The sequence below is a fragment of the Lampetra fluviatilis genome, chromosome 4, assembly GCF_964198595.1.
Source record: "Lampetra fluviatilis chromosome 4, kcLamFluv1.1, whole genome shotgun sequence".
Lineage (NCBI taxonomy): Eukaryota > Metazoa > Chordata > Hyperoartia > Petromyzontiformes > Petromyzontidae > Lampetra > Lampetra fluviatilis.
The window spans coordinates 5,942,838-5,961,491 of record NC_136278.1 but is presented as its reverse complement, the minus strand read 5'-3'; the positions used below and the strand labels follow the sequence as shown (position 1 = coordinate 5,961,491).

The 18,654-nt window shown below is 45.7% G+C and overlaps 1 protein-coding gene across 1 annotated transcript in view; it reads left to right on the top strand.

Moving 5' to 3' along the window:
• Positions 1 to 9,607: 9,607 nt before the first annotated feature.
• The window catches only part of PLA2G4F (phospholipase A2 group IVF), a 50,587-nt gene continuing 41,540 nt past the window's right edge, over positions 9,608 to 18,654 (top strand). Inside the window, exons 1-2 of the mRNA XM_078855455.1 lie at positions 9,608 to 9,613; positions 9,807 to 10,045. Of these exons, the coding sequence (XP_078711581.1) occupies positions 9,872 to 10,045 (174 nt within the window). The 5' untranslated portion in view covers positions 9,608 to 9,613; positions 9,807 to 9,871. The remainder of the gene's footprint in view (positions 9,614 to 9,806; positions 10,046 to 18,654) is intronic.

Genomic DNA, 18,654 nt, shown 5'->3' with positions numbered 1-18,654 from the left:
GGTTAAACACATCTTTCCAATGATTACTCAGTTTGTAACCATCATCACGGTTGAAATTATGTCTGTGTTTGTATATTTGTATGGCTTCGTGTACAAACCTTTGATGGCTACCATTCAAAGGTTTCAACCGTGTTGATGGTTACAAACTGAGTAATCATTGGGAAGATGTGATTAACCATGCAAAAAAGATGTAATACACTTATTTGGACCATATTATTTGACAGAAAACTATTACAGGTTACTGATAGACAGCCAGTTTTGTTTTACCATGTTTAGCTTTCTACCAGGTTAAGCTTTCTTTTTTCACACTTTTGTTATGCAGGCCAGGCGTAGTCACAAACCGAACCTCTCCATAATAAAGGCTCAGTCTTTTGTTATGCAGTCTATTCATAGTCTCAAGCAGCACCTTTAATCATTGGAAAGATGTGATTAACCATGCAAAAAAGATTTAACTACACTTATTTGAACCATCTTATTTGACAGAAAACTATTGCAGTTTACTGATGGACAGCCAGTTGTTTCACCAGGTTTAGCTTTCTACCAGGTTTAGCTTTCTTCTTTTTTCACACTTTTATTATGTAGGCTAGGCGTAGTCACAAACCGAACCTCTCCATAATAAAGGCTCAGTCTTTTGTTATGCAGTCTATTCATAGTCTCAAACCGCACCTTACCATAATAATAAAGAGTGGGCCATCCCTGCCCCCCCCCTCAACCATTATATATAAGCAGTGGTATCTCCTGTAATCTCTCATTTACTTGATACAGCTGTCGGGCTGTGACGGTTCCACCTGAAGACGAAAGCTTGTGTTGCTTCCGAAACGTCGTGATTTTTATTTTATTTTACTTTTATTAATTTTAATGTTTTACCTACGTGACTTTACCGAAAAAACCTAAGAATATTCGCACGGTTGGCTACGTCTTCTTGTTCGTTCATCAAAGTTTATGATGACCATGGCACGTTTGTCATTTTGTTGGGTTTTGATGAGTGCGCAGATGGCTGAAGAGGCCAATCCGAGCCCGGAATTCTCTGTGGCACACCGGACAGGTCAGGGAGGAGGCAGAGCTCTGAGGTGCAGCCACACGTCCTTCCTTGGTAGATTTGCGCTGCTGCCTCTTCAAGATGGCACAGGAGCTTCTCCTACTCTCACAGAGGACTGCACAGTCCTGTACTTTTCTTCTCCAGGCAGGTCGGTCCTGTGCTAGGGATTCCCAGCTTTTCAGGTCGAATCCAAAGCTCTTCAAGGAAGCTTTAAGGGTGTCCTTGTAGCGCTTTTTGGGGCCACCTTGTGCTCGCTTGCCATTCTTCAGCTCGCCAAAGAAGACTTGTTTTGGAAGTCTCGCGTAGGGCATTCTGGTCACGTGGCCAGTCCATCTAAGCTGTTCATTCGCAAGCAAGGTGTAGATGCTAGGGATATTTGCCTTGCTGAGGACTTCCGTGTCAGGGATTCTGTCTTGCCACTTGATCCTCAGCAGTTTCCTCAGACAGCTCAAGTGGAGATGATTCAATGTCTTGGCATGGCGCTGGTAAACTGTCCAGGCTTCGCACCCATACAGAAGAGTTGGTAAGACAACAGCCTGGTAGACCTTCAGTTTTGTCTCCTGCTTGATGCCAGTCCTTTCCCATACCGAGTCACGTAGACGTCCAAAGGCTGCACTGGCCTTGACAATCCTGATGTTAACTTCATCATCTATGTGCACAGCGCGAGACAGTGTACTACCAAGGTAAATAAACTTGTCAACGGCTGAAAACTTTTGCCCATTCACAAAAATGGTTGGCTCAGTGTAGGGTTTCCCAGGAGCAGGTTGGTATAGGACTTCAGTCTTCTTTGTGCTGATTGTTAGGCCGAAGTTGTTGCAAGCTGAGGAGAGGTGGTCCATACTGTCCTGTAGATCTTTATTTGAGCCAGCAGCCAGAGCACAGTCATCAGCAAACAAAAGTTCTCGAACAGTAACTTCCTCCACTCTAGTTTTGGCTTGTATCCTCCGCAGATTGAATAGCCCACCGTCAAAACGGTAGATTAAGTTAATCCCAGTGTTGTGGTTCTGGAATGAGTCTTGCAGCATGGCAGAAAACACCACGCTGAAGAGCGTTGGCGCTAAAACGCAGCCTTGCTTCACCCGTTTGTGATTGGGAACGGATCAGAGAGTTATTGCTGGTCTCTGACGCTGGCCATCATACCATCATGGAGATTGTGCACGATGCCAATGAACTTGTCTGGACACCCATACTTGGCCATGATTTTCCATTGGCCCTCCCGACTGACTGTGTCGAATGCTTTTGTTAGATCAACGAAAGCCATATATAGATCAACATTTTGTTCTTGGCATTTCTCCTGTAATTGCCGGGCAGTAAATACCATGTCAGTGGTTCCGCGGTCTTTTCTGAAACTACACTGACTCTCAGGTAGCAGACCCTGGTCTAGGTGGACAATTAGGCGGTTCAGAAGGATTCTTGCCAAGATTTTGCCAGCGACTGATAGTATGGACATGCCTCTATGGTTGTCGCAGTCCTGCCGATTGCCTTTCCTTTTATATAGATTGATTATAGTAGTATTCTTGAACTCCTTGGGAACGGCTTCTAATTTCCACAGAGACTGGAAGAGGTCGGTCAGTTTCTCGACTAAGCGAGGCCCTCCAGCCTTGTAGATTTCTGCTGGAATGGCATCGGACCCTGGAGCTTTGCCTGATGAGAGGAGTGTTATGGCTTTGCTGGTTTCCTCAATGGATGGTAGAACAGCCAGGGACTGGTTTATTTCAACTTGAGGCAGTCTCGCAATTTCCTCCTCATTTATGCATGATGGCCGGTTGAGGACCGCGCTGTAGTGTTCGACCCACCTTGCAAGTATTTTGTCCTTCTCCGTGAGGAGTGTTGTTCCATCTGAATTCAGGAGAGGTGAAGTTCCTGAGTTTCGCGGACCATAGACCTGCTTGAGTGCATAATAGAGGCGCTTGAGTACATAATAGAGGCACTTGGTGTTGTTACTGTCAGCGTAGGATTGAATCTCCTCAGCTTTTGCGCACAGCCAGGCGTCTTGCATGACTCTGAGTCTCTGCTGGACAATCCTGCGAATGTTGAGGAAGGCAGTTTTCTTTAAACTTGAGCTGCTGTCATTCAGATATGCTTTATGCAGGCGGTGTTTTTCGTCAAGGAGTGCTCGGATTTCTGCATCGTTCTCATCAAACCAATCTTGATGTGTACGTAATGGAACACCAAGTGATTCAAGGGCTGTAGAATGCAGCACGGTCTTGAGAGCAGTCCAGTCTGCCTCAGCGTCTGTATGCTCGCAGCTTAGAGACTCCAGGTGATGGTCTAGACTCTAGAGCCTCAACAAAGGCCAGTCTGGTGTGTTCCTGTTGTAGGCGAGTGATGTTAAGACGCTTGACACGTCTTTTTCCTTGTGGGCATCTGGGAGGCTTAATCCAGATGTTAAGTTTGGAGATGATGAGACGATGGTCAGTCCAACATTCAGCACCACACATCGCCTTGGTCACCCTGACATCGTGCCGGTCGCTCCTCCTCATGATGACGTCGTCAATCAAGTGCCAGTGGTGTGAACGAGGATGCATCCATGAAGTTTTCTTGCGCTTTGGTAGTTGGAATATCGTGTTGGTGATGAGCAGGTCAAATTCAGAGCATGTATGTTACATTTTCCAATGCCATGTGCACCTATGACTCCATTCCATGATTGATGGTCACTTCCAACTCTGGCGTTGAAATCACCCAGTATCAGGAGTTTGTCCGAGCTGGCTGTGGCAGCAATAATGACGTCCAGGTCATTATAAAACTTGGTTTTGATCTCGTCAGAGTTGGTCATGGTAGGGGCATAGGCACTGATGATGGTGGCTGCCTTTTTACCCAATAGGTGGAGCTGTAAGGTCATTAAACGGTCGTTTATCCCCTTGGGTTGGCTTGCCAGTTGGTTGGCCAGGTGTTTTTTTACTGCAAAACCAACACCAGCATCACGTCTCTCCTCCTGGCCTCGTCCGCTCCAGAAGAATGTGTAACCTGCACCCACTTCAGTCACTTGTCCAGTATCGGCCAGTCGGGTCTCACTAAGGGCAGCAACATCCACATTGTATCTGGCTAGCTCTTTGCCCACGAGGGCGGTGCGTCTCTCGGGTCTTTTTGATCCAGATGTGTCCATCAAAGTGCGCACATTACAGGCGCCAACAGTGAGTGGTATCACTTTGGTCTTTTTCATTTTATTTGTTTTTCTTTTTGTTTTTCGACCGCAAGTATGGGATCCCGCCAGCTGCGGTGGGCTGGCCAGGATGTTTTGAAGCAGACAATGTTTAGGGTACCTTTTCTAACCCTTTCCTCACTACGGAGGTGAGCAGTGCGATCCTGAATATGGCTGCTCAGTCGCTCAGGGTGCTGCCGGACTTCACTGCTTCTTCGGTCAAGTGAGGGAACGACCAATACCCTGAGCCGCCTGCGTGCAGGTTTGCGGCTACAGCTTCCAGCATATCCGTGCCTGCTGCTTCGTCGCTCACCCATCGCCACAGGACTTGGATAATGACGATGGTAAAAAAAAGTGCCATGACTTGCGCAGAGAACTTGGATTTAAGTGAGGGTGATTTGCGCAGCATTCAACCTCACTCTCTCGACCAGCCGCATCTGTACCCAGTGGCAAGACGTAGTCAAGACGACTGGAGATGGTCCTGGTTGCAGTGGAAGGTCCAAAGACCCGTTTTGGTGGAATTTCCTCCACCCGGGGTTCCACACGCCCAGGCTCAGACAAGCTGAGTTTTCCGGGTTAGTTAACCGCCGCCCGGGGTTCGGCGTTGGCAGCTGCTGACTGTACCGACTCACCAGGGATGTTGAGCCTGGTGTGCGCCTACGGTAGCAGCTAGAGGGCCGGGCCAGATGGAACAAGCCTGAGGCACAACTAGCTACGTACGGCGCGAAAGAAGTCCAGCAGGCGATCACCCGCGTGTTCCCGGGGGCATAAAGGTTACGACTCAATTAGAACCGCGGCACGCGTGGAGCTCGTCTTGGGAACCTGGGCTGAGCGAATTAACTCAGAGGGGGGAAGTTGTGTTTGTGTTGTGTGTGTGTGTTAGTGCGCACGGATATGTGTGTCGGTGTATTTAATTGGTAATGGTTCAATCAACCTTTATTTTACCGTGCCAATTTATAGTTAGAATAGAATGGTCGTCTATTTCATGGTTTTATTTGTATGTATATATGTTGAATTTCTTTTGCACCCTACTTAGGCAACCGTGCTAATCGGAGGGGCGGCTGTTTATTATTAAACGCTTTAATTTAACTCACTCTGTCTGTTGTTGTTGTCGTATCCTCAAATCTTGTAACTCAATTTAACCCACTTCCCAATGTGGTATCGACTGCAAACGTGGTATACTTATGTCATACTGATGACAATACTATATTATATCATTAAAAATAAAAATAATAATTTTTAAACGATCTTTTTACACGCTTTCTATGAACTCACTCTGTCTGTTGTTGTATCCTCAAATCTTGTAACTCAATTTTAACCCACTTCCCAATGTGGTATCGACTGCAAACGTGGTATACTTATGTCATACTGATGACAATACTATATTATATCATAAAAAATAAAAAAAATTTAGACGATCTTTTTACACGCTTTCTATGAACTCACTCTGTCTGTTGTTGTATCCTCAATTCTTATAACTCAATTTTAACCCACTTCCCAATGTGGTATCGACTGCAAACGTGGTATACTTATGTCATACTGATGACAATACTATATTCTAGCATTAAAAATCGATATTTTTAAACAATCTTTTTACATGTTATGTTTCCGGCTTAGGTCTAATTGTCCACGCTCAACTCACGTTGGCTGTAAATCACCACGGCCCCTTTACGTTATGGCAAGCTACAGGGCCACTTCCTGGAGTCGTGGAGTCCTGCCATTACTCTTACTCGTATGGATGAATTTAACTAAAGCGTGTTTTAAAAAAAGTATTTTAAAATATTACTTATTATATGTGTCTCTTTCAATGCCTATGTGTCCACGTGTTCGTTTTATTTTGATGAATGTGTTTGTTGTGTCTGTTGTTTAATTCAACTGGCAGTGTGTTTCATTTCAATGTCTATCTAAATGGTAGTACGTTGATGTCTTGAGCGCCTTTGTGCCTGTTCATATTGTATTTAATTGCCCGTGTGCCCTTTGATCAATTCGAAAACTACCGCGGCATATCTGCTCTGCAGCGCACACGGCCAACGCCACGAGAACGAACAGCTGACAACCCACACGGCTTACCCCGTATTCTTGTACACAGGGAAACTGAATTTTCAGGTCCATACGGCGTACAGCCGTTTCACTACGGGCAAAAAACATGTTTTTGTCTATTTGTTCGTGTTTCTTTCTGGTGATGTGACTTTGTAGGATGAACGTTGAGATGTATAAGGGGCACGGGGTGACCAATAAGATCGGAATTGGTCTGTAATAAGGCAGGTATTGATAAGGGATCGACAGGTATGAGAACGCGAGTCACCAACAATGTAACCTGAAGACGATTGCTTGTGTTGCAATCGAAACGTCGTGATTTAAAAAAAAATATTTTTCTTTCTACGTGACTTTACCGAAAGACCCAAAGAGATTCGAACAACATCCATCACAGGTTTCCCTCGCTTCCTGCGGGTTCGGTTCGTGCGATTTGGCGTAGAAACGCGAACCACATTTCTCCCCAAAACCCTCTCTTACATGCGGGTGGAATTCACTCAGATGCGGTCGGGCGTGGGACAACGACCGTCACGTTCTGTACTGTTCGCGCAACCTGGCAAGGCAGCCGTCGTCTCTGTGTGGTTTCACTTTGTCGTGTCCTCTTCATCTTGGGAACTCATCAGCAACGGCACAAGGCGATGGGAAACGTGCATTCAACCCAATAGCCGGGAGCTTGGGTGGGTGGCGAAATGACTTATTAGGTCAGTGTATAGATGAACGTAATTACGTTATGACACGTTTCGTGGTTAGGTAGCCGTCCACAAATGACGTCACACACCTGGGTGTGGGGGGGGGGTCAGACATTTGTGACGATTTGTGACGAGGGGGGGGGGGGGTTGAGAAATGTGACGTCACATCAAAATGCGCAACTTTAAATAAATATAGACAACACGTTCTACTTAATTAAATAGACTTTTTAATAAATGTTTTCTCCTACAACATCAGAGTGCAGCGCCGCATTAAATACGCACTACAATGACAATAGTTTAAAGCGATTTGAAGCATGTTTTATTTTCAAAATGGAAATATGGTTTTCGGGGGGGGCAGAGCTTTGTGACGTCATATTTGAGGGGGGGGTCTGACTTCTTGTAACGCCGTGTGACGAGGGTGGGGGGTCAAGAATCGTCCGCATGACGTCATTTATGGACGGCCCCTTAGAGCACCTTGTGCTCGAGTCACGGAGAACTTCTGATGTGCCACGGACATTTCGCCCTATTACTCTCGCCGTATTGTTATCCAAGACCCTGTCAATCAAAGTGTTATAGGCATACAGCACAGTACACACTTGGAATAGGGCTGTTTTACTTCCCCTGCCATGTTATGGACTTATGCTCCTGCTGTTGTGGAGTGACTCATGCAGCCAGCTATGGCTGCAGGGTTTTGGTAGTACATGTTGTTTATGTCGTTTATTGTGAAAATTCCGTCACAGTTCCTATGATCACTGTTACATTGCTTTATATTGGTGATTTCGAAAAGTTTACTGGTTTGGCCATGTTTGTTTGTTGTAGTACGGAGTAAGACTGATGGCCTTAATGTAAGTTGTTTTGTGGTTGTTGTTGTTGTTGTTTGACTTGCATCCCACTGGGATTTTTGCACAGCGTTGGTGTGTAACGGTGTTTTTTCTGCAATATTTTGCTGTCTTTTCTTGATTTTTCTGTTTGCACTTAGTCACATAGTCACTTTAAGATGTTTTCTTGTTCATGTTTTTGTTTTTTGTTTGTTGCGGTTGCACCCGATTCAAGAGCCGAATGGCTCACAGGGCTATACCTAATAAATGAACTTGAACGCAGATAACGACAAACGCCGAGCCGATCCATGCGCGCGATGCAACATGACATTTGAATTCATAATCAAGGTTATCAATTAATTCATAATCAATTCATAACCAAGGGTTAGATCGCGTACACATTTAAATTTCACCCCCCCCCCCTTGAAAAATCATTTTTAATATGAACAATATTGGCCGCGAAAGCCTACTTACTACGTTATGAGATCTCTTTCACCAGTGGCAAAATATAGTAGTAGGTTTTTACCCTTTTAAACTGGTACAAAACTGACACCTTTATTCAAGGCATCATGTTTGCAATGACCACAACACAAGTAGTCAACAAAAAGAAGCAACTCTGATAATGATAATAATATGCACTGTCCTTGAAGTTGATTCAACAATAATATGCACTGTCCTTGAAGTTGATTCAACAATCAACTTCAAGGACAGTGCATATTATTATCAATATCAGAGTTGCTTCTTTTTGTTTGCTTTTTTGACTACTTGTGTTGTGGTCATTGCAAACATGATGCCTTGAATAAAGGTGTCAGTTTTGTACCAGTTTAAAAGGGTAAAACCCTACTACTATACTTACTACGTGTTAGAAAAGTGACCTCATTTTAGTGTTCGGCATCACACCGGGTTGCGAAGATCTGTCTCTCTCGGTAACACGTGGCTTGTAATCCGGGTTCAGGGTGAGACACAGCGTGGTGCGCGTGTGTGTGTATATATAGCCGTGTGCCAGCTAGCGCCAGCTGTGCGCGCATACACGTACACACACACACGCACGTGCGTTAGTAGTGGGTGTAGTTGCTACTTATTAACTTGTTGGGGAGTTAAGGTTCGGCGGGTCTGGGCGGTTTTTGTATTTAAACGGCCACGCGTTGCACTTTAGAACGGCGAGGTTTATAATTCCTCTTGTGCCACCACCCTCCTCCATCACCACCACCACCACCCACTTGCGCAAGTCTTGCGAGTGCGTGAGTGGAGTCACAACGTGGGACAGTAGTCGTGTGGTTGGGAGCCTAAACTTGGCGTTTGCTCTGTGTGTGTGTGGCTCTCTCTCTCGGTCTCTCTGTGAGTATTTTGTTATTGGAGTTGAGTGTAAGCGCAGTGGCGAGCGCGTTTGGCACTCCGATCCCAGTTCGCCCCCCCCCCCCTCTATACCCGAGTTCGATTGCCACACGCGGTCAGCACCGGTGGCGCTTACATCCGAGCCAGTTCGTGCGCCTCCCCTAGGTCTACTCGGCCTTAAAACATCAACGGTGACCGGGCTCGCCGTGTTGGTGTTGGTTGGCTCAAGCCCCTCCTCCGTGTGCCGTGCCGAGCCTACATCGGTGAAACTCGCGAACAGCACTTGCCCCCAAGTATGTTGCAGGCTATACGGGGGATCTTTGTGTGCGAGCGCGCTACCATCGGGGGGCTACTGATCGATCGGTCGGCATCTGTCTGCAGGAGACGCTCGGCGGCCAGTGTCAACAACATGTGATCAGTGTCAACAACATGTGATCAGTGTCAACAACATGTGATCAGTGTCAACAACATGTGATCAATGTAGATTTGGCAAGTTTGAAGGAAACAAAGTCGTAGTACAGCAGTTGCTCAACTTGTTACTGTGCGCGTCTTGTGTGTGTGTATTGTTCCATCTAACTCGTGTGTCCTTGCTCATCAGCAAATATTATTAAGTTACCCGTTCAAAAGTTACACATTTTAAACAGTTTGCTGCCCAGGGCATTACACTTTTTTTAAGTTTCAAAGTCAACTGTGGTTATTTATTGCTCGTGGTGTGCGCGCGCGCGCGCGTGTATTTGTTGTATTTCAAGGCGAGGTGTCGTTGGATGCCAGCAAAGCATTTGCTGCACCATCATCATCATCTTCTTCTTCAAGCATGCTCCGATACCTCTTGAGTCGCCATGCCCTGCCAGCCTTGGCAAGCGCTGCCTTCGTCGCCGATTTTGACACGAGGCACCAAAGAGACTTGGCGAAGGGCGGCAGACGTCCACCCTCGACACGACAACAACCACCAACAACAACAATAAACACATCATCGGGACTTGCAAAGGTAGTACACGCATGCACTTCTAACTATCTCTTATCGTCCTTTGCTTGCAAGATTATATTGCCAAAGCAATGTAACATTATATGCCCAAGGAATGTGGAATGTCCACCACCCCCCCTTCCCTTGACTCGATGGCTGTGATTGAATTAACGTGAAACTATGGATGTGTGGATGTTACAGGAACGCAATGCAATGCTGTAGATTAGTCCCTCTGTTAACGGTCACATCGGTTAACAGTTTTTTCGGTTAACGTCTTCCATAGGATCCCCGTGGTTTCGACGACCGTTAAAATAACAAAACATAGGTTGTAGGTTTTACAAGGTTCTGGAAATAAAACAGGTGTTAAGATGTTCAAACACCAAATAAAAGTATTTGAACATCTTCACACCTGTTTTATTTGCAGAACGGGTACAACCTGTTCTTATTTTTTCACACTTTGACACTGCCAAAAGAGGTCCCATTTTAACATTAAAATGTTGGTTTACGGCGCTTACGTTTTTGACACGCGGGGCGACACTTTTTGCCAATCCGAGTGCTCGAATAGTGGGGCTGAGCCATGCCCGCGGCCAATCAGCGACGCCGACTGGGCTTTGTTCACATTACAACGCTCACTGTTTTTGGAAGTGGAAACGGATGTCTCTCTTTGCAGACTCAGTGATTTTTTTGTAACTTATGTTTCAACTGATAAGTCAATTTTATTAGCGGTTATTTCGGTTAACATGAGTTTTCGTGGAACGGTCGTTGTGGAGAGTTTAAATAACCAAATTGATACGGAGAAGAATACGTCTGGGCATTCGTCTCCAGATACAAACACAAATAAAGTATTCAACAACCCATCAGTCACACGCTCCTCTTCAGGGCAGTGCAGCATTTCAGCAGTATTGCTTCAAGGCACGCAAAACTACGGAACGGTCACAAATGTTGGGGGGGGGGGGGGGGTTGCCTGATCAGAATCTTTATTTAAACTGGAGGAATCCGATGAGCTATGATGCTCTTTTTCACAGATGTCTAGTATGCGTGAGTCGGCATGTTACAACAGCAAACAATGCCAATAAACCGATAGGAGTGGAAAATATAGGGGGGAAATATGCAAGTAAATACATGTAAAGTAAATAATCAATTCATTCATTATAGAAGTCAGATTGATCAAAGCTTGGGCAAGGCAGCAAAAACAACAACAAAACAGTCCCAGGCCACACCAAGATAACAGCACACAATAGTAGTCCCTCAATAATCCAGTAGGCGTGTGAGATTGGCATTCCTTTATTGACTTGGACCACACGTTCTGGGTGCAACCTTTCTTTCTGAAGCGTTTTACAATCTGGCCAGCAGTTATCACAGTTACGGGTATAGCCATTGGCAGAAAGGAGGCCTCTAGATCTACAATAACAAGTTATGGAAAACTACATGTGCATAAAGTAAAGCTTAAGAAAAAATCCCATACTCGTATTGTTACCGGCTTAACGTTGGGTTTATTTATGAGAACAATACAGAGGGAACAGAGCTCGTTGAAAACGGGAACTTTTACACGAACAGAACTTTACCACAATCACTGCCAACAAGTGGCCGGGCTTTCCACCCTGGCCGTGTAACCCATACATCTTCTCCCCCCCCCTCCAGCCAAGTTGCCGCCACCACACGCTCGCACCGGTAACCTCGTGAGTGTTAGAGGTCGTCGGGAGACGTACCTCATTAATTAATCAATTAGCCGTTGCGAACAACATCGCTCAACGTCTTTGTTATTCAAAGTGGGCATCAATAAGGCGCTACAGGCTATAAAGCTGTCAGCGGTACCGGCTTCGCTCATGCCATCGGCTGATCTTCTTTCGTATGGTTGATGTAGATAGAGAGAAACAACTACAATTTCGCATTCAGGTGGTTCAAGCGAAATTACCGCGTCCGCAGCAGCGGAGTGGGTGGCTGTAATGTCTTCTTGGTAATTGAGGATCGGGAATTGCATCGTTATACGTACGCTATGTTGTACGGTCTGTTCTGGATGACCACAGTCGCACATCGGAGAGTTTTTAATTTTCCATTTGCGCATCAGGTATCAACGTCTGCCATGGTTTGTGCAGTGGATGCAGTTTAGGGTGAAACATGAGCTTCGTGGAAGATCAAACCCAGGGATCTTCTGCGTCGGGTCTGATTGGCTGATTGGAAGCGCTTACCGGATTGGTGGAAGCGTAAGGGTGCTTCAAAGCCTGATTGGCTGAGGGAATTTGAAAAAAAAATGAACCCGTAAAAACAAAGTTTTTCACTCTAAATCCTGTATATGCGTGGCGGCTAGAGTCCTCTCGTCCTCTGGCTTGAGATGGCTGCCACCTATGGGTCAGATGATTGCCTGCCACCATTAAGCAATTGGTAATTAAATATAATGTATTTTTTCCTAAAAAGTGGAAAATTTTGGAAAAAATTTTTCACGAAAATTAATAGTCACGCACAACGAGTCTGTGTGCAAAATGTCAGCTCGATTGGATCACGGGAAGTGGGTTAAAAAACGACCGAAAGATTTGCACGGTCGTAAGCGCACAAGCAAGCAAGCAAGTGAACTTAATATAAAGGATTTAATGAGAGCCCGCCCAGGTTATGGAATTGAGGGAAACGTAGTAGTGGCCAGTTGAGTGGCGCAGTGTGTGTGGGGGGTGGCACTGAAGGGCTGAAGGAGTAGAGATGGTTGGGAATGCTCGAGAAGGTTCCAGAAAAGTTGGGCGAGAGCTATACAAGGGTGGGGATGATGGGACCTCAGGCATTTGTGCACAGCTCCTTCTTACCGTAGTGTGTGTTTGCGAGTTAGAGACTGCAAATAAAGATACCAACTTTACGTTGGACCCTTGGCTTACCTTCACGTGGAATATGTTTTGCATTCCAATACGTAGACAGTAGTATGGAAGCCTACGGGTAGCTAGCTATCGTAGAAAAAATCATCTGCATATATGCACTTAGTCCTTTTTTGCTCTGGGTCATCTCCCACGTTTTGGGAAGCCCTTTGATCAACTTGGCCGATTTACAATAGAGTAAGTCGTGGAAGTGACGTACATTTTTCGTATTGGGAAACATGTTTTTAGATCTGAAATTGCAGTTTGTATCTAGGCTGGATTTTCAGATTGTTGGTGTTTTAAAACCAACATCGGGAACACGTGCCTACTGTGTATATATTAAGTAGATGTTCCTTATAGACAACTGCGATACGTCAACGTGTTTGTCACATGGTGACCAAAGGTTTTGCAGAATTGTTAAAATGACGGTCATGACCTCTTGTGCAGCTCTGGATTTGATTTAAACTTCCCCTTTTCAAACTGCAGTGTGAAAAGCAGCTTGCCACGTGCATTTTTGAAATGTGGGTTGAGCTCGCTGTTTTAGGCACTGCCGCAAAAGCAACTGGAAAATCGTTTGTTATTGATGGGGGACGTTTTTTTCTTTCTTTCAGGCCCTAAGATGGTCACGATAATCTGTTCATGGGGATGGAGTGTGTGGGAGTTGGATGTTATTCAATAAAATCGTTGATGTGTTTTAGGCAGACGCACACCATGAGTTATCAGGCAACGCAGAACTTGCAACAAGTTCTGTACAAAAGCTCGAATTGCTCTGACCTGGCTTTGGCCTTTTATGTAGCTTTTTGCAAAAAACTCTTTGCGCTTGGGGATATTTGAACTGCTTTGCAAATAAACGTGCACTGGAAGGGTTGTCATGCAGTGTGACAATTGGGTCTCAGCAGATATGTTTTCTGCAGTCCAGCTATGATGTGTTTTCAGTTTGTACTGAATGGTGTTGGGCCTTACCTCCGACGTTTTGCTCCTTGTAAAATTTGTATTAAATTATTATGGTGATAAGAATAGGTTTTTCCCCTTTTTTCTGGCAACACAACTGAAACATGTTTACGAGGAATCATGTCTGCATTAACCACAATACTTGTGGTCAGAATGCGAACCAAAAACATACTCTGATATATGCATTGTCCTTGAAACTGATTACTCTGATAGTACATTGTGTTTGAGCTGTACGCCTTTTGGCGTCCTCTGGTCGAACACCGTTTGATACTAGGCTCAAAAGAAAGCTGTCTCTGGTGTAGACCAATCAGTTTCAAGGACAATGCATATATTATCAGAGTATGTTTTTTGTTTGCATTCTGACCACAAGTATTGTGGTTAATTCAGACATGATTCCTTGCAAAAAAAGGTTTCAGTTTTGTTGTCAGAAAAAAGGAGGCCTCATGATATATTATGGCTATCTTTCATATCACAGAAAAGCTTACAATGGGATGCATAGTTTGGTGATACAATCAGTGGTCTCCTGAGATATGAAGTGGATATATGAATTGCCTCCAGCAACAGATCTGAGTGGGCAGGTTGATGTGATATACAGTGATCCCTCGTTTATCGCGGTTAATGGGGACCGGAACCCCTCGCGATAGGTGAAAATCCGCGAAGTAGGATTGGCCCCCTAGGAATTTCCGTATATATGTGTGTGTGGGTACCAGAATGTTTAAAATATGTATATTTATACTTTATATATATATATATTTTACTTAAATCTATTTAATTATAAAACCTTAATATTATACATTCACTCTCTCTCTCATACGATACGTATTATGGTGTTCTACACTCACCAATGACAGTAGTATCTTGAGACTTGACTCCAGTAATGACGACGATGACAATGACAATGACGACGATGACAGACCTGTGCAGTTCGATGAATGTGATGATGAATGATGATGATGGTGTTACTGCACAGGTATAATGAGGCCTTTAAATCAGTTCGAAAAATCCGCGATGCACTGAGGCCGCGAAACTTGAACCGCGAAGTGGCGAGGGATTACTGTAATGCATAGTCTGGGACTCATGACCACAGGCACATTTGGGGCCATCCCTCATCTTCCACTTGTGAAGCATGTGGCCACATTGCCCCGTATCCTCTATGGATTCCATTCAGTGCTGTCCACTCTTCGACGACGGTGGTTGAAGGCAGGGTCAGTGATGAGGCATTGGTTATGGACGTTGCATGCATCCCACATTTTCCATCCATGTCAATAATCGGTTGGTGCCAGCTGCATGAATATTGACTTCTGTTTCCCCGAATGGCCGGCGTGATTTTAAGCACTTTCGTGATGCCTTTGTTCAGGTCTTCGTGAATTGGAGGGCCTGAATTTCTTTACATTTTTTTCCTTCTCGTGTTGCACAGTGGCGTTGTGGCAGATGGCAGGTAGGATAATTTGGAACAGCACTGGCAGCCGCTTGGTTGGAGTGGACTTAAGCATCCCTTATACCGACCTCGTTGCGGAGTTTAGCTGTACATCTACGATATTCGTGTGGCGGTTACTAGACCATGAGGCAAAGCAACATTCTGCAGCAGAGTACATGTGGGTCCCTGTTGCATGCACTGTGGAGTGTTGTAGCTGTGCTTTTTCACTCTACGTTTGTTTTTGGGAGTAGTTGGATCTTTGAATTGGCTAGGAGGCAACCCGCAATGGCGTCGGCCCTGACCCGTGGCACCTAAAGCGGGGGCGGTGAGGTGGCACCAAGCCAGCAGTAGAGATTCGCAGGTTTCCTGCTGGAGTGTGAGAATTCCAGGTTTTCCATGGTTTCTCACCAAGTGCGAATTTGTCTTGAATCAGTGCATGCCGTAGTTCTGACAGGTCCTGCAAGGCACATTTTATTTTCTGTAGCTGCACAGGATGTTTCTGGTGGCTATCACTTTCAGCAAAATGGCCATATTTTGGAGAAAGTGGTATTCTCTGGATTGTCGCTCCGCCAATGCTTGCAAAGGTGGGCCATGAGGCGTTTCAGAACTTCCATCTTGGTTTTGGCACTGAAGCGACTATCGGCGCTTTGATCCCTACAAGTACGATGCTGGCCCTGTGTTGTGAGTGGGGGAAGTTCTTAAGAACCTTCCGGGATCAGGTGAGCAGCCATCCATTGTTATCACTTTTCATGAAGCAGAGGTCCGGTGAGCAATTTATTCCTCCAGCGGGCTAAGAAGAAGGTGCCCGGGCATTTGGCATTGAGGACGAGGTGGGTGTCAGAGGCTACCACCCAGTCTTTGAGGTGTTCACCTGCTCGGTCTTCTTTTTGGTAGCCCCTCATACGGTGGTGGATGTTGAAATCGCTCATGCAGATCGCTGGGTGGTTAGCCGCTGGTAGGACAGTGGTTAGCCACGATGCAGTTGGAGGCTTGTAGACGTTCACAATGGTCAGCTTGCCCACTCGAATTGTGATGGACAACAGTGAACTGCCTGTGGGCAGGATTTCTTCAGCTTGTGTACTTAGATTGGCTTGGACGCATGTGTCCATGCTGTGTTTCATATAGTATTGGCAGGTTACCATTTGTAATCCGTGGATATTCATCTGGCATGGGTTGGGTTCAGGTAGGTGGGTTTCTTGGAGGGCAAAACTATTGATCATCTACATTCTAAGTTTTTTTTACAAGACCCCACATTTTGATCTGGATATGCCTTCAACGTTCAGTTGACATCTTGGTTTGTTGGTCCTGGTGTAGGGGTGTTAGAGAGAGAGCCGTTATGCATGGCAGCTTATGGGAAACAAACACAGTGGGCGGGGCTACGTGAGTGCACGGGGGGGGGTGCTCTCAACGACGTCCACACCAGGCAGCCCGGGGCCCCACCCCTCAGCGGGGGTTGAGTATAAAGGGGGATGTGTCAGAGGGCTCGGGGCAGAATGTTAAAGCTAAACCAGTGAAGACCGAAGATCGTCTAGCTAGAGCCCTGGACTCCCCTGGGACGCCGCCCTTGTCAGGGCCGCGCAGGACCGAGCCAGCGGCGTGGTCCCGAGAACCAGAGCTAGTGCTCTGGGACTCCGGGTACCGTAGCCCGACTTACCAGTGTCGGGCCAGACAGCCTCCCCTAGCCCGTTAGTGGAGGACTAGGAGGTAGGTCAGAGATAGCTAGCAGTGTATTCCCAGCTAGCCGGGTGAGGGGGCCGATACCCCCTCCAGTATTGTATGTCCGCGGTTGTGACAACTGTTGCGGAATAAATACGTGTGCCTCAACCCCGGGTGTCCAAGAGTCCTCAACGGTATTACACTGGTATGGACCTTTGCTTGACATTTTTGGGCTTTCATGCGTTTCAGGCCAGGAGGCCATTTTTATGCATTCGGTTATCTTGATGACATTGTCAGTAAACTAGCACGCACAGGGAGACCACGTGGAGATGGTTATTGTCTCTATGGCTATTTTAGCTACAAGTGTCGTTTCTGAATCATGGTCTGCTCGACCATCTTTCACAGCTTAACAGTCATAATGTTAGGGGTTAACCTGATGGTGATCGGCAGAAATAGAAAATTGTGTCAAAGGGGAAAGAAGTGTGGCTACATTTGAATTAGCGGCACATGTCATCGGACGTGGCAGAGGAGAGAGTAGGCTGGCGCGGCGCCACGTGCATTCATTCGGCAGCTCGTATTTCTTGTTTGCGAGAGGCATTTGCCGAGTGGCTTGGCAGAAGAGAAGCGTTTCAGAGCCGTTTGAGCACCCAGACAGTGCAGCCGACTGTCTCGTCACCACTCCGTGTGCTGCACGTTGCTGTTACAGCTGACACTGCCTTCACACTTTAATGCCCGAGCACATCATGGGGTTATGGGCCGCACTGCCTCACAGTTGTGCACTATAATGTGTAATCGGAGAGGTTCATATATTATTTTTAACCATTGTCTACCCAACTGCTGGATGATGATATCTTTGCTCCATCTCTGTGGTGGTTGCCCTCTACGCAATGTTCTGATGTTGGCTGTTATTCCGTCACTGGTCTTGTCCGCTAGCTATCATTCCATCCAGCAATGTTTTCTCCCGAAGCACACTTACTTTTCTCAACGGTCCAAGTTACGTCTAATTTGCATTGGTTACTTGATTCACGTGTCCCCTAGTTGTTCGTCTTCAGTGTCATTCGGAGCACCGTCTTTCAACGATTCTTTGTGCAATGTTCACTTGTTGTTTCGTTTCTCTTTGCCAGTGTCCTTGTTTGTGACCTAGATGTCGTAGCTACAATACGCACTGATTGAAAACTTGTTTGGAATTCCAATAAAGCAATCGACCAAAATGTGCTTCTGTGGAAATATGGAATAGAAGTCTATCTATTGATGCATTTATTTATTTAGCCAAGAACTAAATGATGATTTTTTTTCTTTGAGCATGTGCTTTGGTGCTTGGTAATTCATTGTGTAACAAAGATGAAAACATCCCCACTTAACTGCTTGCAGTATTGGGATAACAACTCTAAAATTGCAGCAAGATTCCACAGAAGCAGCACTACATGATGTTTTTTATGCCTCAGAAGTATCGTGATAATTGGCAGGCTTTTAGCTCATACTTGATCAAATTGCACCATGACTGTTTATAACTCAGTCTAGTGCCATCTTTACTCTTTGGTTCTTTCGGTAAAGTCACGTAGAAAATGAACTGCCTTCTGTTTGTCTTTGTGTGTGTCTTTGTGTGTGTCTCTCTCTGCATGTGTGTCTGCCTATGTTGTTTCCGTGTCTGTGTTTCCTTGGTGTTTGTCGTGCTCGGTGTGTCTCTCTCTGCACGTGTGTCTGCCCGTGTTGTTTCCGTGTGTGTTTTATCATGACTTCTTACCTGATGATGGTTGCTTGTGTTGCAACCG